Source organism: Aotus nancymaae, unplaced genomic scaffold, assembly GCF_030222135.1.
Source record: "Aotus nancymaae isolate 86718 unplaced genomic scaffold, 86718_ANA_hifiasm-v0.15.2.pri h1tg000059l, whole genome shotgun sequence".
Classification (NCBI taxonomy): domain Eukaryota; kingdom Metazoa; phylum Chordata; class Mammalia; order Primates; family Aotidae; genus Aotus; species Aotus nancymaae.
In genome coordinates this window covers 6,193,802-6,217,802 of record NW_026988473.1, presented here as the reverse complement: position 1 = coordinate 6,217,802, position 24,001 = coordinate 6,193,802, and the positions used below count along the sequence as shown (strand labels likewise).

The 24,001-nt window shown below is 41.7% G+C and overlaps 1 protein-coding gene across 1 annotated transcript in view; it reads right to left on the bottom strand.

Annotated features, from left to right (window-relative positions):
* ATL3 (atlastin GTPase 3) overlaps positions 1 to 24,001 on the bottom strand; it is a 55,056-nt gene that overhangs the window by 21,676 nt on the left and 9,379 nt on the right. Inside the window, exons 2-5 of the mRNA XM_012463154.2 lie at positions 19,401 to 19,615; positions 19,122 to 19,265; positions 6,900 to 7,004; positions 6,360 to 6,410 (exon numbers count right to left, since the gene is read on the bottom strand). Of these exons, the coding sequence (XP_012318577.1) occupies positions 6,360 to 6,410; positions 6,900 to 7,004; positions 19,122 to 19,265; positions 19,401 to 19,615 (515 nt within the window). The remainder of the gene's footprint in view (positions 1 to 6,359; positions 6,411 to 6,899; positions 7,005 to 19,121; positions 19,266 to 19,400; positions 19,616 to 24,001) is intronic.

Here is a 24,001-nt window from a genome sequence, read left to right as displayed (position 1 = left end):
AAACAGGATAAAGAAGCCTACAGAAAAGAGCTGTCAGAAACATTCTAGAGGAAAAACAGACAAACGAGACAAATTAGAACTGTCTCAAGTTTTGGCTTTCTCTGTTCTGCTAAGAAATCTGGAAGAGGCAGGGGTCAAACAAGGAATAAGCAGATTCTCTCAGTAGAATCCCTGAAATGCTCAGAAATTATAAGCATGCAGTTACCTTACAAGAGGAGGTGTAGAAGTGCGCTGACAACTGGGAACTATGTGAGTCTTAGGAGAAAGCACCTACACTCCCAGGTTCCCCTCTCTCACTCTCACACTTTTCCTTTCTCCACAGAAGATGGGAAGTGTAGTATATGAAGATAAATCCAAAAAAAAAATCTAGACTTAGATACCAAACTCAGCTGAGGTTAGGAGTAAGTCTCCTACCTTCCTGGAAACAGGTATTAAGTCATATTGAGTGGTGGGACTCAGCCTTCTCACCCTACTAGGTGCCACAGCAAGCTTCTACCCACCAAGGCAGGAGTTTAAAGAAATTTTCTCTAGGGAAATTGACAACCCAAGAATAAAGATCTGTAGAACACAGATATTTGGGAGCTGGCAACAAAATAGCTAGATAACCTTGCCCAACCACCTACTTCATTGTGATCCAAACCAGTACACAAGGCCTATCCTCTTATCGAAGCTCCTAGTTCAATTGTTAGTGGCTTTCTCTTAAACAAGTAGTCAAGGACTATCAGCTAGACATTTGAGAAAAGCCTCTTAGCAGGGCTGGGTGCTATGATTCATGCCTGTAATCCCACACTTTGGGAGGCAAAGGCAGGCAAATCACTTGATGTCAAGAGTTCGAGACCAGCTTGGCCAACAGAGCAAAACCCTGTCTCACTAAAAATACAAAAATTGGGCATGGTAGCGAGCACCTATAATCCCAGCTTCTTAGGAGGCTAAGGCAGGAGAATCACTTAAGCCTGGGAGGTGGAGGTTTCAGTGAGCTGAGATCGCACCACTGCACTCCAGCCTGGGCAGTAGAATGAGACTCTGTCTCAAAAAACAAAAAAGAAAGAAAAAGAAAAAGCCAGGCACAGTGGCTCACACCTGTAATCCCAGCACTTTGGGAGGCCGAGGCAGGCAGACCATTTCAGGTCAGGAGTTCGAGACCAGTCTGACCAACATGGTGCAACCCTGTCTCTACCAAAAGTACGAAAAAAATTAGCCGAATGTGGTGGCATGCACCTGCAGTCCCAGCTACTCAGGTGGCCAAGGGAGCAGAATCACTTGAACTGGGGAGGCAGAGGATGAAGTGAGCCACAATCGAGCCACTGCACTCCAGCCTGGATGACAGAGGAAGACTCTGTGTCAAAAAAAAAAATTACTAAAAATCCACGTGAGGTGGGAAACTAACTTGGAAGAAAAACCTGCCTTGAACTGACATGAAGCTTTTTATAGGCTTCTTTACCCCCATTTCATTGGTAATGTATTTCATTGCAGAAATATTAATATTCAGGTTCTGCCTGAACATCCACACCCAGCTAATTTTTGTATTTTTAGTAGAGAAGGAGTTTCACCATGTTTGCCAGGCTGGTCTCGAACTCTGACCTCGTGACTCACCCTCCTCAGCTTCCCAAAGTGCTGGGATTACAGGCATGAGCCACCACACACCCAGCTGTGATTTTTTTTTTTACATCAACATATTTAATCTATCTGGTCTATCTGGAATTTTTGTATATAGTACAAGGCAGAAACATGATTTTCTTTTTTTTTGAGACAGAGTCTTACTCTGTTGCCCAGGCTGGAGTGCAGTAGTGTGATCTTGGCTCACTTCAACCTTTGCCTCCTGGGTTCAAGTGATTCTCAGGCTTAGCCTCCTGAGTAGCTGGGATTACAGGCATGTGCCACCACAACTAGCTAATTTTTTTTTTTTTGTACTTTCAGTAGAGATGGGGTTTCAACATGTTGGCCAGGCTGGTCTCAAACTCCCAAACTCAGGTGATCAGCCTGCCTCAGCATCCCAAAGAGGAATATAATTTCTAACTTATCTAAATACATAGCCAACTATCCTAACACCATTTATTGACTGATCTATCCTTTATGGTATATGTGTATATATTCTTAAGTAGAATAAAATATATGAAAATGTAGTATATCATAAGTACAGCACACCAGTTGATTTTTTTCCTGAACCAATGCCATGTTCTTGTAATTACAGATTTATAATATGTACTAAGTCAATTATCTCATGTTTTTCCTACCCCCTGTAATTTCCTTGGCTGTTTTACAATTTAACTTTCCAAATTAATTTCATAACAATTCTGTCAAGTTCCCAAAATAATGCCTTTATGATTTTGTTTAGTGGGCAAGAACTGACAACCTTGTAATAGTCTCAAAGGAGATAATGTTTATAATATACAGCAGTGTCTAGTACAAAGTAAGTCATAAATATATGTTGGCTATTATCCCCATATAGAAGAAACAAGGCATATTTCTACATGTGGCTAAATCTTTTATATGCTTCATACAATTCTGAAGTGCTCCATATATATCTTCTTAAGTTTATTCTGCTTTCAATATTTTGTTGCTATAGTCATTTTCCACTACATTTTTAAACTGGTTATTGTTAGTAGAGAGGAAAACCTAATGATTTTTTAATCTGTATTTTGTGATAGATACCTTAATTATTTTTCAAGCTCTAAATAGTTTTCTAGTTGATTCTTTGGATTTCCAGGCATACTATTTTCTCCTTTGTAACATTTATATTATGCAGTTGCTGAGTCTACCATCAGCCTTGTCATTTGAGACAAATCCTCTGTCCATTAAGTGCAGTGGCAAATATGGGGACACCTCATCTCTACAATAATAAAATAACAAAGCTAGGTGTGGTGGTACATGCCTGTGGTCTCAGCTACTTGGGAGGTTGAAGTAGGAGGATCTACCTCTACTTGGGTCTGGAAGGTCAAGGCTGCAGTGAGCCATGATCATACCACTGCCCTGTAGCCCAGGCAACAGGGTGAGACCTTGTCTCAAAAAAATAGACAAGTAAATAAAAGTAAAAATAAAAATGCAAATTTTGAATTGAGATAAAAGAAAAGAAATCATATTGCCTAACAGGAAAATAGGGAGAGACATTAGCAAAAAACAAAGAACCTATTTCAAAGGTTGTAAGATGCCTGCAATCCCAGCACTTTGGGAGAGCAAGACAGGTGGAATTCCCTGAGGTCAGGAGTTCAAGACCAGTCTGGCCAATGTGGTGAAACTCTATCTTTACTAAAAATACAAAAATAAGCCAGGCATGGTGGCGAGCGGCTATAGTCCCAGCTACTGGGGAGGCTGAGGCAGGAGAATCGCTTGAACTGAGGAGGCAGAGGTTGCAGTGAGCCAAGATCGCACCACTGCACTCCAGCCTGGGTGACAAAGTGAGATGAGAAAAAAAAAGTTACAAGAATTAAGCAAGTTGAATTCTACAGGAAGTATGAACATTTGCTTTACTAAAGAAGAGTGCTTAAGCTACTATGAAATGAAGTCATAATTTATAATGGAAAGGAAACAAGCCATGTGAAATGTACTGAACTGAAAAATAAACCAAGGTTTGGATTTAATGTATTAATTTGGAAAACAATGCAAGTGCCTGAAGAAGCCAGACATGGTGGCATTCGCCTTGTAGTCCCAGCTACTCAGGAGGCTGAGGCAGGAGAATCACTTAAAGTCAGGAGGCAAAGGTTGCAGTGAGCCAAGATTGTGCCATTGCACTCCAGCCTGGGTAAAAAGAGAGAAACTACAGCTGGACGTGGTGGCTCACACTTGTAAGCCCAGCACTTTGGGAGGCTGAGGCAGGTGGATCATGAGATCAGGAATTTGAGACCAGCCTGGCCTTGGTGAAACCACATCTCTACTAAAAACATAAAAACCAGCCGGGCATGATGGCAGGTGCTTATAATCCCAGCTACTCAGGAGGCTGAGGCAGGAGAACTGCTTGAACCCGGAAGCTAGAGATTGCAGTGAGCCAAGATTGCGCCATTCCACTGTAGCCTGGGTGACAGAGCAAGACTCTGTCTCAGGGAAAAAAAAAAAGCAAAACTCCATTTCAAAAAAAAAAAAAAACACAAGGTAACAAAATCATTGCAGGAGATGTAGAACTGCATACAATAAAAAGAATCAGGAAAGGTTGATGTTGAAACGATTATGGGAAAGAGATGCTTAAACATATCTGGGGTTTGAGGAATCAGAGTATGATGGAGCTCTTGAGAATAGCATCAAAGGTGAATTAGGCCAGGCTCAGTGTCTCACGCCTATAATCTTAGCACTTTGAGAGGCTGAGGTGGCTGGATCACTTAAGGTCAGAAGTTAGAAATCAGCCTGACCAATTGGTGAAACCCCATCTCTACTAAAAATATGAAAATTAGGCAGGCATGGCGGTGCATGCCTGTAGTCCCAGGTATTTGGGAGGCTGAGGCACAAGAATTGCTGGAACCTGGGGATGCAGAGGTTGCCGTGAGTTGAGACCATATTTCTGCACTCCAGCCTGGGTGACAGAGACTCTCTCAAAAAAAACAAAAAGGTGAATTACATAAGTGCATCATAATCTACTTACTATCTCTTATGGTATGAACTGTGTCCTGAAGAAAAATATGTTAAAGTCCTAGCACCTGGTACCTGTGAATGTGACCTTACATGTATCTATGGCACTTGGTCCTCTACCTCACACAAGGTAAGCATTCGAAAAATGTGTGAAAGTAAGGAATAAATTTCAGGTGAAATGGTGACCAACGCAAGTTGTGATGGAAGTTTTACAGAGCAAGAGCTCTCAACCACTGAGCCATGGAACTGGAATAGAATGTCTAATTATAAAGTACAGGCAATTGCCATAGCAACATTAAGGACCGAGGTTTAGGAGGAATTCTCCTTGTTTTTTTTAAAGAAACATAAAATAGAACTAATTCAAGGTAATCCCTATAATAATGATGCCCTTACTCACTCACATTCTGATGTTTTCTTGAATGTCAGTGGGAGAAGCAGCATTAGAGCAATATTAGGAATTGCATCCAACCCTGGGAATACCCATGAAAGAGCATTTTATGGGAAAAACAGATAAGAACTACTGCTATAAAAAAGAGATGAAAATTGCTAAGCACAGTGGCTCACGCCTGTAATCCCAGCACTTTAGGAGTCCAAGGTAGGTGGATCACAAGGTCAGGAGTTCGAGACCAGCCTGGCCAAGATGGTGAAACCCCATTTCTACTAAAAATACAAAAATTAGCCGGGCGCAGTGGCACGTGCCTGTAATCCCAGCTACTCAGGAGGCTGAGGCAGGAGAATCGCTTGAACGCAGGAGGCGGAAGTTGCACTGAGCCGAGATCACGCCATTGCACTCCAGCCTGGGTCACAGAGTGAGACTCCATCTCAAAAAAAAAAGAAGAAACAAAGGAAAAGAACCGCTGCTATGGAAAAGAGAAGTCACTGGATGATAATAATAGCAATAGTAATAAAAACAAGGGCTAGCAATTATTAAGCACATACTATTTTCCAGGCATGCATTTAAAAATACTAATTTATTTAACCTCATATGAATTATTGCAATAGCTCCGTGATCAGTCTTACTGAATATACCCTCCCCATAAAAATCTATTCTGCACATGGACACAGGGAGGGGAGCACTATACACTGGGGTCTGTTGGGGGGGAGGGGGGGATAGAGGGGGGTGGGGAGTTGGGGAGGGATAGCATGGGGAGAAATGCCAGATATAGGTGAAGGGGAGGAAGGCAGCAAATCACACTGCCACATATGTACCTATGCAACAACCTTGCAAGTTTTTCACATGTACCCCAAAACCTAAAATGCAATAAAAAAAATAAATAAAATAAATAAAAAAATCTATTCTGAACATGGCAGCCAGAATGATCCCTTTACAACATGTCAGATAACGTCATTGCTGAAGACCCTCCCATGGCTCCCACCTGCCCCAGAGGAAAAGACCCAGCATGACCGGGACCTCACTGCCTCTCTAACTTCATCACTTAGCCCCTTCTTGTCACTCTCCAATCCTACCCACTAGCCTCCTTGCCATTCCTTGATCTTGCCAAGCACACTCCCTTCAGGGTCTGTCTTCCAGCAGCTGCTCCTCTCCTGTAACAGTTTTCCACCCAAATGTATCTGAAGGACTCACTTCCCCACTTTCTTTCATTCTCTGCTCAAATCAGTAAGGCCTTCCCTGACCACCTCTGCTCCACCCCAGCAATGAATATACAGTGTAGAATTACCATGAACCAAAAACCTTCCTCCACATTTCAATCTTTTGCTAAAAACTACTCAGATGTAAAATTTTTCTTAATCTTAAAACTTTTAAATAATATGACGCTAAAATTGTTATGAGAAATATATACCTGTAGCTGTTGAAGATCATCTTCCTGAATGTTCTGGGATAAATTATAAATCTAGAAAACAAAAATCCAGATTGATACTTCTCTGGTTTACTTCAAACAAATCCTAAATAAGCCTAAGGGCTGACAGAAGCTTTGAACAATTAAAGACTTGCATATAAGAACATGAGGCCTGTTCAAACAGTAATATGATCTATCTTTTGGAAAATTATGCACATAAGGTTGAAATCAAAAAACTCTTCCTTTACAGTTTAAAATATAGTTTTCCTAAGTTCTTATCAAATCTATATTTTCTATATGATGTAATGGATATAAATTTCCATTTTCTGGACTTTCCTTAAAACACATTATATATAATTATAACCAAAGAGGAAAAATTCTTTGGCTCCTTCTCAAGCTTTTAAAAGCTTAACTGAATCTACAGTTTAAAAATAATATTTACATATCATCATAGAAATTCTGTTAACAGAATAACCAAAACTGTATTTCCTCCCTTTATCTTATTTCCTTTGCAAACTTTTTTCCAAGTCAAGTGGTTTTTACCTGAACAGAACTAGTCATAGTGCTTAGAGCAAAGATGGTAGCACAGTCTTTCACAGTTGACTGGCTGTCAAATGCCCCCTGGGTATCCATCAGAACAACTGCAACCTAAAAAAAAAAAAGGAAAATACAAATAAAAGAGGCTAAAGTAAGAAGGAGGAAAATGTAAAGGAGAAATTGAAAAGTATAGGTAATATTTACATGAGCCTTAAGCACTTCCTTGTAGGTTCTGTACAACTATTTAGGTGCTTTGCTTTGACTACAGCACTCTACTGAAGATGACTCAGAGGTATAAGAGCAATATGAAAGGCAAAAATTGCCCCACCAATTGAAACAGCCAAATGTTGAAAGCAATTAGCTCATTATCCAGCCAGTCATTTAGATGTTTTTTGTTGTTGAAAAACAAACTACAAATATTCATCTTGGCCAGATGCAGTGGCTCACACCTATAACACCAACATTTTGAGAGGCCATGTTGGGAGTTCAGGAGTTCAATACCAGCCTGGGCAACATAATGAGACCCTGTCTTGACAAATAATTTAAAAATCAGGTAGGGCGCAGTAGCTCATGCCTGTAATTCCCACACTTTGGGAGGGAGGCCAAGTCAGGTGGATCACTTGAAGCCAGGAGTTCCAGACCAGCCTAGCCAACAAGGTGAAATCCTGTCTCTATCAAAAATACAAAAATTAGGCGGGGCACGGTGGCTCACACCTGTAATCCCAGCACTTTGGGAGGCTGAGGCAGGTGTATCACCCAGGAGGCAGAGGTTGCAGTGAGCCGAGATTGCGCCACTGTACTCCAGCCTGGGCAACAGAGCGAGACTCCATCTCAAAACACAAAAAGCAAACAAAAAAAAATACAAAAATTAGCCAGGCATGGTGGCACATACCTGTAATCCCAGCTATTCCAGAGGCTAAGGCAGGAGGATCACTTAAGCCCGGGGAGGCAGAGGCTGCAGTGAGCCAATGTCACTGCACTCCCGCCTGGGCAACAGAGCAAGACTCTGTCTCACTTGAGCCCAGGAGGACAAGGCTGCAGTGAGCTGTGACTGCACCACTGCACTCCAGCCTAAGCAACAGAGTGAGAACCTGTCACAAGAAAAAAAAAAAAAGACAGACAAACACAATGAGATACCACTTCACACCTACTAGGGCTGGCTGCAGTAGCCAAAAAGACAAATAATATCAGGTATTGGCAAAAATTTTTGTATTTTGTATATACATATTTTTTTAGAGATGGGGGTCTCATTGTGTTGCCCAGGCTGGTCTTGAACTCCTGAGCTTAAGAGATCCATCTGCCTCAGCCTCCCAAAGTGCTAGGATTACAGGCATGAGCCACCATGCCTGGCCTTTTATTTTTTTTTTAGACAAACTCTCTCTTTGTTGCCCAGGCTGGAGTACAGTGGCGCGATCGCAGCTCACTGCAACCTCCACCTCCCAGTTTCAAGCGATTCTCGTGCCTCAGCCTCCCAAGACTCATGGAGACTCATGGACACTGGAGACTTATGCATTGCTGGTGAAAATACAGGTTGGTATAGCTGCCTTGAGAAACTATTTGGCAGTTTTTTGAAAGGTTAATCATGGAGTTGTCATGTGACCGAGACACTTCACTCTTAGGTAATCATCCAAAAAAGTGAAAACATATGTTTACACAAAAACTTGCACATGAAAGTTCATGGCAGGATTATATTCATAATAGCCAAAAAGTAGAAACAACCCAAATGTCCATCAACTGATAAAGAGATAAACAAAATGTGGCATATATATATATATACAATGGAAAGTATTCAGCCATGGAAAGGAGTGAAGTACTGATTACAACATACATGGGCCATGAGAACACTAGGCTAAGTAAGGATGGCCAGACATAAAAGATCACATGATATAATTTCATTTATATGAAATGTCCAGAAGAGGCAGACAGATCCAGAAAGGAAGTAGATTAGGAGTTGCCAAGGCTAGGAGAAATGGAAATGGAGAGTGACTGTTCATGGGTACTAGGTTTCTTTCAGGGGTGATGAAAATGCCATAGAATTTGTGGTGATACCTGGACAGTCTCATGAGTACACTAAAAACCAGTGACTTGTATACTTCTAAAGGATGAATTTTACAGTATATAAATTATATCCCAATTTAAAACGGGCTAATCATGGCATATATTTTCTAACTAGAAAAAATGAGGCTAGACAGGGGAAATACTTTTTAAAGAACAGGAGTCATATGTGTACTTACATAAAGTGCTAGACATTTGGGGAAATGGTATTCTCACACCATAGAGTGAAACAGTAAACTGCCATAAGCTCTTTCAAGAACAATTTGGCAACAGCTAAAACAGGCACTCAGAAAGGGGAAAGGGGCACCCCTCAGACCCAGCAATCCCACTTCCAGGGGACTAGCATCCACGGTAAGAAATGTATTTTATATCATGACCAAATACACACATAAAAAGTTGAAACTTAATTTATATGTGTACTACACTCTAATGCTTTCTACTCTGTTTTACTACTTTCTTTTTTAAATACTGGTCACAAGCCAATAAATTAATTTTTCTACCCCTAATGGGTCATGGACACAATTTTTAAAACTGTGGCCCAAAGACACACTTGAACACTCAGTTTACTCAAGAAGACATCCATCAGGATGTTCGCTGTAGCAAGGATTACCAAAAATAAAGATAAAGGAAGCAATCTAAATGTTCTCAGTAGGGAAAATGGGTGACTACAAGGTGGTATATTAATATGATGATTACTACATAACAGTTAAAAAGAGTAGACCCAATCTATATATTTTTAAATGTGATTTTTAATTAAGAAATAAAAATAAATGAAAATTATCTACTTCTTAAACCAGATTCTTCTAGGCTAATATCTCATTTAGTATAAAAAAGTAAGACAATCATACTAAAGGCTAACTTCTAAAGAAAGGCTAACAATCTGGCAGCTCAGCGCAGTGGATCACACCTGTAATCTCAGCACTTTATAAGGCCAAGACAGGCAGATCACTTGAGGTCAGGACGAGCCTGGCTAGTCTGGTGAAACCCTATCTCTACTAAAAATATAAAAATTAGCCAGGTGTAGTGGTGTGCGGCTGTTGTCCCAGCTTCTCAGGAGGCTGAAGCAGGAGAATCCCTTGAACCTGGGAGGCAGAGGTTGCAGTGAGCTGAGATCGCACCACTGCACTCCAGCCTGGGTGACAAAGTGAGACTCCCTCTCAAAAAAAAAAAATTGCTATCAATCTGACATTACATTGACTTTTTAAAGCACTCCTGATCCTGCTGGGGTTTTTTTTCTTGTTTTTTGTTTGTTTGTTTGTTTGTTTGTTTGTTTGTTTAAAAGAAATAGGGTTTTACTATGTTTCCCTGGCTGGACTTGAACTCCTGGACTCAGGCAATCCTCCTGCCCCAGCCTTCTTGAGTAGCAGGAACTACAGGTGCACGCCACTACACACAGCTGAACATAGCACGTTTTTTTGGTTTGGGTTTTTTTGTTTGTTTGCTTGTTTGTTTTTTGAGACAGGGTCTCACTCTGTCGCCTAGCTTGGAGTATAGTGGCACAATCACAGCTTATTACAGCCTCTATCACCCAGGCATAGGCAATCCTTCCATCTCAGCCTCCCAAGGAGCTGGGACTACAAGCGTGCACCACCAGGCCCAGCTAATTTTTCTATTTTTGTAGAGACAAAGTTTTGCCATGTTGCCCAGGCTTGAGCATAATGTTTTTTAAAAGAATAGGAAACTCAATGATGTGATACCATTACACATCTATTAGAATGACAAAAATCCAGCTGAGCATGGTGGCTCACATGTGTAATCCCAGCACTGTGGAAAGCTGAGAAGCATGGATCACCTGAGGCTGGGAGTTTGAAACCAGCCTAATCAACATGGAGAAATCCCGTCTCTACTAAAAATACAAAAACTTAGCCGGGCATGGTGGCACATGCCTGTAATCCCAGCTACTTAGGAGGCTGAGACAGAAGAATTGCTTGAACCTGGGAGGCGGATGTTGCAGATCGCACCATTGCACCCAGACTGGGCAACAAAAGCAAAACTCTGTCTCAAAAAAAAAAAAAAAAAAGAATGATAAAAATCCAAAACATTGAAACAACAAATGCTGGCAACAATAGGGCGCAAAAATAACTTCAATTAGTTGCTGATAGGAATGCAAAATGGTACAGCCACTTTGAAAGACAATTTGGCAGTTTCTTGGAAAATTAAACATACTCTTACTATAATATCCAGCAATCATGCTCCTTAGGGCCAGGCACAGTGGCTCATGCCTCTAATCCCAGCACTTTGGGAGGCCGAGGTGGGTGGATCACGAGATCAGGAGTTCAAGACCAATCTGGCCAAGATGGTGAAACCCTGTCTCTACTAAAAATACAAAAATTAGCCAGGCATGTTGGTGGGGGCCTGTAATCCCAGCTACTCGGGAGGCTGAGATAGGAGAATTACTTGAACCTGGGAGGTGGAGGTTGCAGTGAGCCGAAATCGCACCATTGCACTATAGCCTGGGCAACGGTGTGAAACTCCGTCTCCAAAAAAAAAAAACTCCTTGGCATATACCCAAAGGAGGTGAAAACTTATGTCCCAACAAAAACCAAAACATGAGTATTTACTGGAGCTTTATCCTTAATTGTCAAAATTTCAAAGCAACCAAGATGTTCTTCAACAGGCAAATGGATGAACAAACTGTGGTGCATTCATAATGTAGAATACTATTCAGCAATTTTTAAAAATCAACTATCAAGACATGAAAGACTGGGAGGAATCTTAAAATCACATTGCTAAGTGAAAGAGACCAATCTGAAAAGGCTGCATATTGTAGGATTCTAACTATATGACATTCCGGTAAAGGCAAAACTATGGCAACAGTAAAAAGATCAGTAGTTACAGGATTTTGCGGGCAAGGAAGAGAGGAACAGATAGGGGAGATCACAGAGAATGTTAGGGCAGTTTGACTATTCTATATGATACAGTAATAGCAGACACATGTCACTATACACTTGCCAAATCCAATTTACAACACAGTGAGTGAGCCCTAAAGTAAACTATGGGCTTTAGCTAATACCAATATATAAATATTGGCTCAAATATTAATTGTAACAAATGTATCACACTCTTACAAGATGTAAAAAACAGAGCAAACTGAAGGAAGGTGTGGGAACTGGGCACTTTCCAATTAATTTTCCTGAAAACCTAAAACAAACAAAATAAAGATACTAATTTTTTTTAAGGCAGAAAACCCAGATGACAATGAAAAGCATGGAGCTTTACAAAGGTGGTAATTCAACAGGATAAAAAAATGAAGGAGCTATAAAAATCATGTAACTAAAAACAAAGTTTCCTTACTACTAACATACAGATTTCCTAAACTATTAAGAAGAATTAATATACCAAACGCCCCAATAGTAAATGTAAAAAACCAAAATCAGTTACTTAGGTCCTACCACTATATAGAGAAGGATCACACAATCAAAAATAATTATTTATTCTTAAAAACAAATTATGAGGCTGGGCATGGTGGTTCATGCCTGCTATCCCAGCACTTTGGGAGGCTAAGGCAGGCATACTGCCTGAGTTCAGGAGTTCAAGACCAGCCTGGCCAACGCGGTAAGACCCCCAACTCTACAAAAATACGAAAATTAGCCAGATGTGGTGGAGCGCACCTATAGTCCCAGCAACTCAGGATACCAAGGCACAAGAATCACTTGAACCTGGAAGGCAGAGGTTGCAGTGAGCAGAGATCCCACCACTGCACTCTAGCCTAGGTGACAGAGCAAGACCCTGTCTTAAAAAAAAAAGAAAAGAAAATATCAACCACACATTACAAAAGATAGAAGGCATGAGACAAAATATTAACCCTGAATTTAAAGTCACAGGGCCTTGGAATGCCCGTGCTAACAGTAACTTCACTTGGTCTTTTTATCATAGCATCTCTAAAATGAAGAGGTTGGACCTTCCACTTCCAGCCAAAATGGAGTAACAGAGACAGAACTTACCCTCCCACCTAAAACCAAAACATAACAGAAAAATATATGAAAAACAGTTTTCAAGACACTGGACATTAAGTAATGAAGAATATCCCTAAGGTAAGAGAAACGAGGTGAGCTCCAGGATTGGAGCTCTAAATTAAACCCTCTCTGGTCCCATTTAACAAATCTAAAAAGCAAGAACAGAGGAATTCAAGAGTTTCCAAATTACTTAACTAAATCCCAGAATAAAGCTAGATATTTTACAGGAATGCAAAAATAACCAGCACCCAACAAGAGAAAATCCACAAATCTATGTCCCATCAAAAATTTGCAGACATACAAGAAGCAGAAAAATATAACCCAAATGAGGAGAAAAATAATCAAAACTGATTCAGAATATAGATGTTAAAATTAACAGAAAACAACTTTTTTTTTTGGAGACAGAGTCTTACTCTGTTGCCACGCTGGAGTGCAGTGGCGCGATCTCAGCTCACTGCAACCTCCACCTCTTGGGTTCAAACAATTCTCCTTCCTCTGCTTCTCAAGTAGCTGGGATTACAGGTACCCACCACCACGCCCAACTAATTTTTGTATTTTTAGTAGAGGCAGGGTTTCACCATGTTAGCCTGGCTGGTCTCAAACTCCTGACCTCAAGTGATCCACCTGCCTCACCTCCCAAAGTGCTGGAATTTCAGGCATGAGCCACCATGCCTGGCCAAAAACAAATTTAAAACAGTATTCTGTATAACTGTACTACATATATTCAAAAAGTGACATAAAAGACACTAAAAGTGAATGCAGAAACTGAATCATCTAAAAGAAAAAAAAGATTTAAAAAGTCCTAAATTTAACTGCTAGAGATGAAAATTATAATGTCTGAAATGAAAAATACACTGGACAGGATTAATAGCAGGTTATAAAAGATTAGTAAACTTGAATACCTAGAAACTGTCCACAAGAAAACAGAGAAAAATAAGATTTTTTCTTTTTTTTTTTTTTTGAGAGAGTCTCGCTCTGTCACCCAGGCTGGGAGTGCAGTACAATCTCAGCTCACTGCAACCTCTGCCTCCTGAGTTCAAGCAATTCTCCTGCCTCAGCCTCCCGAGTAGCTGGGATTACAGGCATGCACTGCCACACACAGCTAATTTTTGTATTTTTAGTAGAGACGGGGTTTCACCATGTTGGCCAGGATGGTCTCAATCTCCTGACCTCGTGATCTGCTCACCTCAGCCTCCATTTATTCATTCATTCATTCATTTTTTTTTGAGATGGAGTTTTGCTCTTGTTGCCCAGGCTGGAGTGCAGTGACACAATCTCAGCTCACTGCAACCTCCACCTCCTAGGTTCAAGTGATTCTCCTGCCTCAGCCTCCCAAGTAGCTGGGATTACAGGCATGTGCCACCACACCTGGCTATTTTCTGTATTTAGTAGAGATGGGGTTTCACTATGTTGGTCAAGCTGGTCTGGAACTCCTGACCTCAGGTGATCCAGCCACCCTGACCTCCCAAAGTGCTGGGATTACAGGCGTGCGCCACCATGCCCAGCCCAATAATTTTTTTAAATGAACAAAGCATCAACAAGCTGTGGAACAACTTCAAGCAGTGAGATACACATGCAATAGGAGTCTCCAAAGGGAATAAGAGACCAAATTTGAAGAAATAATAACCTCAAAAGTGTCCAAATTTGGCCGTGCACGGTGGCTCACGCCTTTAATCCTAGCACTTTGGGAGAATGACGGGGGGAGATTGCCTGAGCTCAGGAATTCAAGACCAGCCTGGGCAACACAGTGAAACCCCATCTCTACTAAAAATACAAAAATTAGCCAGGCATGGAGGCGTGCGCCTGTAATTCCAGCTATTCAGGAGGTTGAGGCAGGAGAATTGCTTGAACCAAGGAGGCAGACATTGCAGTGAGCCGAGACTGAGCCACTGCACTCCAGCCTGGGCAACAAACTGAGATTTCATCTCAAAAAAAAAAAAAAAAAGTCCAAATTTGATAAAAATTATTATGTCTGCAAATTCAAGAAGCTCAACAAAACCCACACACTAGTAAGATGAACTACACCAAAACACATCATAATTTGCTCAAAAACAGTGATAAAGAGAAAATCTTTTTTTTTTGGAATGGAGTTTTGCTCTTGTTGCCCAGGCTGGAGTGCAGTGGCACAATCTTGGCTCACTACAACCTACGTCTCCCAGGTTCAAACAATTCTCCTGCCTCAGCCTCCTGAGTAGCTGGGATTACAGGCATGCACCACCATGCCCCGGCTAATTTTGTATTTTTAGTAGAGACGGGGTTTCGCCATGTTGGACAGGCTGGTTTCGAACTCCTGACCTCAAGTGATCCACCCGCCTCGGCCTCCCAAAGTGCTAGGGTTACAGACGTGAGCCACCATGCCCGGCCAAGAGAAAATCTTAAAAGCAACCTGACATACCCCATAAATATATATACCTATGTACCAACAAAAAAAATTTTTTTAATTAAAAAAAACAACAACCAGACAAAAAAGTTGTATTAGGTATGACAGAACAAAAATAAAAATAACAGTTTATTTCTTGTCAGAAACAATGTTAGCAGGCTGGGCACAGTGGCTCATGCCTGTAATTCCAGCACTTTGGGAGGCCTAGGCAGGTGGATAACCTGAGGTCAGGAGATCGAGACCAGCCTAACCAATATGGTGAAACCCCCATCTCTACCAAAAATACAAAAATTAGCTGAGTGTGGTGGCATGCACCTATAGTCCCAGCTACTTGGAAGGCTGAGACAGGAAAATTGCTTGAACCCAGGAGGCAGAGGGTGCAGTGAGTCGAGATTGTATCACTGCACTCTAGCCTGAGCAACAGAGCAGACTCCATCTCAAAAAAAAAAAAGAAACAATGTCAGCAAAAAGGCAATAGGGCAACACCTTTAAAGTACTGAGAAAAATATGTCGGCCTAAAATTCTATACTCAAGAGTAAATATTTTCCAAAAAAAAGGCAAAATAAAGATTTTTCAGATGTATGAAGGCTAAAAGAATTCAATACCAACAGATCAGTGCTTCAAAATATAAAAGGAAGTCCTTCGGGCTGAAGAAAAAATGACACCAGACAAATTGAAAAATAAAGAGCAAGGCTAATGGTAACTACATGGGTAACACATGACTCTTTAATTTAAATGTCTTTAAGATAACTGACTGTTCCAGACTGGGCAACATGGCAAAACCCCATCTCTATAAAAAATATAAAAAATTAGGTGGGCATGGTGGAGCAATGCCTGTGGTTCCAGTTGTTCAGGAGGCTGAGGTGGGAAGATCACCTGAGCCTGGGAAGTCGAGGCTATAGTAAGCCATGATCATGTCACTGCGCTCCAGTCTAGAAGACAGAGGAGACCTTATCTCAAAAAATAAAATAAAAATAAGTGACCATAACACAAAAGCTAGGAGGAAAGAAATGGAATGTCAATTTTATCTCAATAAAAATTATTTTAAAAATTAAAAGACTAGGCCAGGTGCAGTGGCTCATGGCTGTAATCCCAGCACTTTGGGAGGCCAAGATGGGTGGATCACAAGGTCAGGAGTTCAAGACCAGCCTGGCCAAGATGATGAAACCCTGTCTCGACTAAAAATACAAAAATTAGCCAGGTGTGGTGGCATATGCCTGTAATCTCAGCTACTTGGGAGGCTGAGGTAGGAGAATGACTTGAACCCAGGAGGCAGAGGTTGCAGTAGCCAAGATCGCACCACTGCACTCTAGCCTGGACAACAAGAATGAGACTTTGTCTCAAAAAAAAATTAAGGCCGGGCGCGGTGGCTCAAGCCTGCAATCCCAGCACTTTGGGAGGCCGAGGCGGGTGGATCACGAGGTCGAGAGATCGAGACCATCCTGGTCAACATTGTGAAACCCCGTCTCTACTAATACAAAAAAATTAGCTGGGCATGGTGGTGCGTGCCTGTAATCCCAGCTACTCAGGAGGCTGAGGCAGGAGAATTGCCTGAACCCAGGAGGCGGAGGTTGCGGTGAGCCGAGATTGCGCCATTGCACTCCAGCCTGGGTAACAAGAGCGAGACTCCGTCTCAAAAAAAAAAAAAAAAAAAAAAAAAAATTAAAAATTTCAATATTATAACTCCTTATTATCCTATATTCTCCTTTTTCTTTTTTTTTTGAGACAGGGTCTCACTCTTGACCTCCTGGGCTCAAGTCATCCTCCCACCTCAGCCTTCCCAAGTAGCTGGGATTACAGGTGAGTGCCATCACACGCAGCTTATTTTATTTCTTGTAGAGATGGGGTCTCACTATGCTGCACAGGCTGGTCTCAAACTCTTGGCCTGAAGTGATTCTCCCATCTCAGCCTCCCAAAGTGCTGGGATTATAGGCGTGAGCCACCTCACTTGACCTATTCTCTTTTTCCTAAAAAGTTCCTGGCCAGGTGCGGTGGCTCACACCTGTAATCCCAGCACTTCGACAGGCTGAGGATCACCTGAGGTCAGGAATTCAAGACCAGCCTGGCCAAGATGGTGAAACCCCATGTCTACTACAAATACAAAAATTAGCTAAACATGGTGGTACATGCTTGTAATCCCAACTACTCGGGAGGCTGAGGCAGGAGAATTCCCTAAATCCAGGAGGTGGAGGTGGAGATTGCAGTGAACTGAGATCGCGCCATGGCACACCACCCTGAGTGACAGAGCGGGACTCCATCTCAAAAACAAAAAACAACAACAAAAAAAAGCACAAATAGCTGTGAAAGCATACTTGTAGGATGGAGTTAAAACAGATGAAATGGATGAAAGAAGTCTGTATAAGAAACACATGACAGCCGGGTGCAGTGGCTCACGCCTGTAATCCCAGCACTTTGGGAGCCCAAGGTGAACGGATCATGAGGTCAGGAGTTCGAGGCCAGCCTGACCATCATGGTGAAACCCCATCTCTACTAAAAATACAAAAATTAGCTGGGCGTGGTGGCGTGCGTCTGTAATCCCAGGAACTCAGGAGGCTGAGGCAAGAGCATCACTTGAACCCAGGAAGCAGAGGTTGTGGTGAGCCAAGATCAGGCCACTGCACTCCAGCCTGCATGACAGAGCAAGACTCCGTCTCAAAAAAAAAAAAAAGAAAGAAACACATGACTTATGACTTACTCCTCCCGACCCTTACAGAGAAATCTGTGAAGAGGCTCTATGGCCATACATTATCTGGCATGGATGAGACTGGGGTTAAGAAGCCCTACTGATAGCTGGGGGGTAGTGAATGCCCACTTTCTGAACAGTGAGATCGCCAATGTGATTTCCCTGCTCAACTCCCAGAACAACAGCGGCCAGGTCTGTATCACTCATACAGGAGTAAGGAAGTAAAGAACAAGTGATAACAGGTAAGAACATCAGCCTCTGGGAAGTAAAAATGAGGCAGAGAGGAGAATAACACATATGACAGTTGCTTTCTGTTGGAAGACTTTCAGTATGACCTTTCAAACTATATTCATGCATTTTTTTTACGAATCATAAAGACAATCAATATGTTTAAATCATTTGCTTTCATAAAAGGTTTTTGTTTTCACATCTTCTTTCCTTTTACTAAAAAAAAAAAAATTCAGAAAATTGCAGTTAATAAAAGGCATAAACAAATCAACAGGTATATACCAGTGGAAAACACAATATAAAACTCAAAATGCCCGTGGCTTCTTTAGTTGGTAAAGAACACAAAATGTAACAGGCAGAACAGGCAGAAACAGTTTGTTTCAAACAAATTAAAAAGCTATGTGTTTTTTAAATTCTCCCCAAGTTGGATATACACACACCCACAAAAACAGTGTGTGAAGGAACGCTGTCATACACAAGAAGTTGTAATCTGAATTATTCAAGGAAAAACAGGTTGAAATAGGAATTAACAGAGTCAGCAACAGATTAATAATTTTTTAATTGAATCTTAAAATCCTACATGGCTCTAAGCAATACAACATAAAGTACTGCTAAGTACAAAGGAAAACGTCTGCACAGCTTTTGGCAAAAATGCTTTTCCAAAAAATTTAAATAATGCAATCAGCAGACCAAGGAGACTACAGCTAAACATCAGAGCTATAACTTTTCATATCTGTGTCAGAAAATCCTACTTATCTACAACAGACTGAAATTTCAGGATAAAACAGAGACTTTTAACATTAATTCTTACTTTATCCATTTTAAATTCTGTGATAAAAGGTTTTTTAATTGGATTAACACAATACATGCCAAAGTTCACATTTTATAGTTGTTTTTGTTAATCTGTATGTCATTTTCATCCTTACCTTCTTCCCACCTGGCTTCACCACAGTGAAAACTTCACTCCAGATCTGAATCCCAGTGGTTTCTGGATCAGAACCCCCTCTCCATGAAAATCCTGTTAACGGTTCTTCTGGGTCACCCAACCAATTTGAACGGCCACTTTCCTTCTACAGGAGAAGTAAGAAATTTCCATTAAATCTTAATTGAAAATTTTATGCATCAAGGATAATCTATGAGCTTATTTTGCTTTTTTGAACATTAAAGTCTCACTTTTTACTTGAAATAAAATAATTCTATCTTACCTGAGAATATAAGTATCGTAGCATAAAATCCAGAATGAAAGACTTGCCCTTTCGGAAGGCACCAGCCACTGAAACCACCACCACATCAAGATCTCGGATGTGGTCCTGCAAGAGGATGCTGGCCAAGGCTTTCTCATCTAGCTCAAAGGAATGTTGTTCTTTCTGAACCAAAACAACCTGCACTGGTTCAGGCTTGCTGCTCTCCATGGCATCACCTATGTTCATGTAGAGAAAAAAATTAGTGTCAAATTTTTAAAATATGTTTTTGAATGTGAGGAAAACAAAAACTTCTTAAACAGGGCATAGGGCCAGGCTCAGTAGTTCATGCCTATAATCCCAGCATTTTGGGAAACCAAAGCAGGATTACTTGAGGCTAGGAGTTTGAGACTACCCTGGGAAACAGTGAAACCCAGCTCTACAAAATTAAAAAAATTAGCAGCCAGGTGAGGTGGCTTACGCCTGTAATCCCAGCACTTTGGAAGGCCAAGGCGGGCAGATCACCTGAGGTCGGGAGATTGAGACCAGTATAGTCAACATGGTGAAACCCCGTCTCTACTCAAAATACAAAATTGGTCAGACGTGGTGGTGCATGCCTGTAATCCCAGCTTCTCGGGAGGCTGAGGCAGGAGAATCGCTTGAACCCAGTAGGCGGAGGTTGCAGTGAGCTGAGATCACATCATTGCACTCCAGCCTAGGCGACAAGAGCAAAACTGTCTCAAAAAAAAAAAAAAAAAAAACAGGCCAGGCGGTGGCTCATGCTTGTAATCCCAGCACTTTGGGAGGCCGAGACGGGTGGATCACGAGGTCAAGAAATTGAGACCATCCTGGCCAACATGGTGAAACCCTATCTCTACTAAAAATACAAAAAAAAAAAATTAGCTGGGCATGGCAGCACACACCTGTAGTCCCAGTTACTCAGAAGGCTGAGGCAGGAAAATTGGTTGAACCCAGGAGGTGGAGACTGCAGTGAGCCGAGATCGTGCCACAGCACTACAGCCTGGGCGACAGTGCAAGGCTCCATCTCAAAAAAAAAAAAAGGTGGGTGTGGTGGCTCATGCCTGTAACCCCAGCACTTTGGGAGGCCAAAGCGAGTGGATCACCTGAGGTCAGGAGTTCGAGACTGGCCAACATGGCAAAACCCTGTCTCTACTAAAAAATACAAAAATTAGCTGGGCGCAGGCATCTATAATCCCAGCTACTTGGGAGGCTGAGACAGAAGAATTGCTTGAACCCGGGAGGCGGAGGTTGCAGTGAGCCGAGATTGCGCCATTGCACTCCTGTAGTGGTGTATACCTGTAGTCCTAGCTACTCGGGAAGCTAAGGCAGGAAGACTGCTTGAACCCAGGGTTTTAGGGTTACAGTGAGCTATGATCGCACCACTGTACTCCAGCCTAGGTGACAAAACAAAACAAAACAAAATGAACACAAAAGTACTAACCATAAAAGGGCCAGGCACAGTGGTTCACCCCTGTAATCCCAGCACTTTGAGAGGCCGAGGTGGGTGGATCACTTGAGGTCAGGAGTTCAAGACAAGCCTGGCCAACATGACCAAACTCCATCTCTACCAAAAAATACAAAAATTAGTCAGGTGTGGTGGTGCATACCTGTAAGTCCCAGCTACCCAGGAGGCTGAGGCATGAGAATAACTTGAACCTGGGAGGCAAAGGTTGCAGTGAGCCAAGATCATGCTATTGCACTCCTATCTGGGTGACAGATAAGACCCTGTCTTAAAAAAAAAAAAAAAAAAGCTACTAACCATAAAAGAAAATAAAATGACAACACAGACTTCATTGGAATTAAATTTTTGTTCACTTAAAGACTTCAATAAGTAAAAGTGCAAGCCATAGGCTGGGAAAGAGTATTCACAATATCTATTTCCAAAGGACCCACATCCAGCATCAACATAGCAATCCATAAGAAAAAAATGAACATTACAAGTTTTAAAATAATAATGATGAATAAAAGACTGTAAACAGGCACTTCACACACACACAAAAAAGATATACAAATCCTATCAAAAGGTGCTTCTGGCCGAGTGGGGTGGCTCACGCCTGTAATCTCAGCATTTTGGGAGGCCAAGGCGGGTGGATAACAAGGTCAGGAGTTTGAGACCAGCCTGACCAACATGGTGAAACCCCGTCTCTACTAAAAATACAAAAATTAGCTGGGCGTCGGGGCACGCACCTATAATCCCAGCTACTCAAGAGGCTGAGGCAGGAGAATCACTTGAACCCGGGAGGCAGAGGTTGCAGTAAGCCAAGATCATGCCACTGGACTCCAGCCTGGGCAACAGAGCGAGACTCCGTCTCAAAAAAAAAAAAAAAAAAAAAAAGGTGCTTCCATATCATTACTTAACAGCGAAATGTAAATTAAAACCACAATAAAATACCACTACCTGCCCATCAGAATGGCTAAAATTTAAAAGACTGACAATATCAAGTATGGGACAGGGTATGCAGCAACTGGAATTTTCACACCTTCTGATAGGAGCACAAAATACGATAGCCACTTCAAAAAACTGTTTGGCAGTATCTACAGAAATTAAATATATCTGTGATCTGGCAATTCTACTCCTAGGTATACACCTAAGAGAAATGAATGCCTATGTCCACCAAAAAATATATATACAAAAATGTATTAGGCATGGTAGCTCACATGTGTAGTCCTAGCTACTTGGAGGGCTGAGGCAGGAAGATTACTTGAGCCCAGGAGTTCAAGATCAACATGGACAATATTGCAAGACTCTATCTCAAAAACAGAAAGTTCGTATCAGCTTTACTCAAAACAGTCCAAAAGTGGAAATCAAACGTCTATCAATAGTAAAAAGTGTGTTTGCCACTGCTAAGCTTTCTATATGTATTATTTAATCTTCAGAACATCTCTATGATATAAATAATACTGTTCCATTTTAAAAAGAAGGAAATGGCCAGGCTCAGTGACTCACACCTGTAATCCCAGCACTTTGGGAGGCCAAGGCAGGTGGATCACTTGAGGTCAGGAATTCAAGACCAGCCTGGCCAACATAGTGAAGCTTCGTCTCTACTAAAAATACAAAAAAAAAAAAAATTAGCCAGGCGTGGTGGCACACCCTGTGGTCCCAGCTTCTCCAGAGGCTAAGAAAGAACTGCTTGAACCCAGGAGGCAGAAGCTGCAGTGAGCCGTGATGTGCCACTGCACTCCAGCCTGGGTGGCAGAGCAAGATTCTGTCTCAAAAAAAAAAAAAAAAGAAGGAAATGAAGGCATATGAAGGTTCAGCACATTACCCAACAGATCCTAGAGATAAGCTCAGAAAAAGACCTTTAGGTGGTTGTGCTTTGCAGGTCACTAGCAATCAAAAAGTTTTAGAAGCAATCAATTCTATAGTTCAAAATTAAGCACTAACTAGTATTATACCTTCCCTATCAGTTTATCTACGAAAACACAAAGTTAATTAACTAATTTGAAATTCAGGCCAGGCACAGCATTCACGCCTGTAATCTTAGCACTTAAAGAGGCTGAGATGGGAGGATTGCTTGAGGCCAGGTGTTCAAGACCAACTTTGCCAACATAGCGAGACCCTGTAAGGAAAGGAAACGACAGAAGAAAGGAAAAAAGGAATGAGGGGAAGGGAGGGGAGGGGAGGGAAGGGGCAAGAAAGCAAGAAAGAAATTCATTCAGGCCAGGCATGGTGGCTCATGACTGTAATCCCAGCACTTTGAGAGGCCAAGGTGGGCAGATCGCCTGAGGTCAGGAGTTTGAGACAGCCTGGTCCAACATGGTGAAACCCTGTCTCTACTAAAAATACAAAAACTAGCCAGGCATGGTGGTGGGCTCCTGTAATCCCAGGTACTCCAGAGGCTGAGGGAGGAGAATCGCTTGAACCCGGGAGGTGGAGGTGGCAGTGAGCCGAGATAGCACCACTGCACTCCAGCCTGGGTGACAGAGTGAAACCCTCTCTCAAAAAAAAAAAAAAAAAAAAGAAAGAAAAGAAAAAAATTCAGAGCCACTTAGTAGTTGTGAATTTAGGAGAAGTTTGCAAAAAACTACCAGTGGAGCCTAAGAAATGAATAAAAAACTATTTCCCTAAGTGTGAGTATGTGTCACTGGTATTAAAGATGTTTGTAGGTAGTGAAAAGAACATATTAATTTTAGTAATTATGTATTTAATGTATACTTTAAAACAATAAATCTGTATTTTAATGAATTCTTGTTTAGAAGGCGGCTAAGCTTAAGAAGTCTATTAATTAATTTATTTAAGACAAGGTCTGGCTCTATCACCTGCGCTGGAGTACAGTGGTGCGATCTCAGCTCACTGCAACCTCTATCTCTTGGGCTCAAGACATCCTCCGACCTCAGCCTCCTGAGTAGCTGGGACTACAGGCATGCATCACCACACCCAGCCAATTTTTCTATTTTTTAGAGAGATGGGGTTTCACCATGTTGCCCAGGCCGGTCTCGAACTCCTGAGCTCAAATGATCCACCTGTCTCTCGGCCTCCCAAAGTGCTAGGATTATAGGCATGAGACACTCTTATCCGGCCAAGAAGTCAATTTAAAGTAGACTTAAGGAGACATATTAAGTAAAGCTTAGTATTGACAGGCAGACATGGCCAAAATCACAAA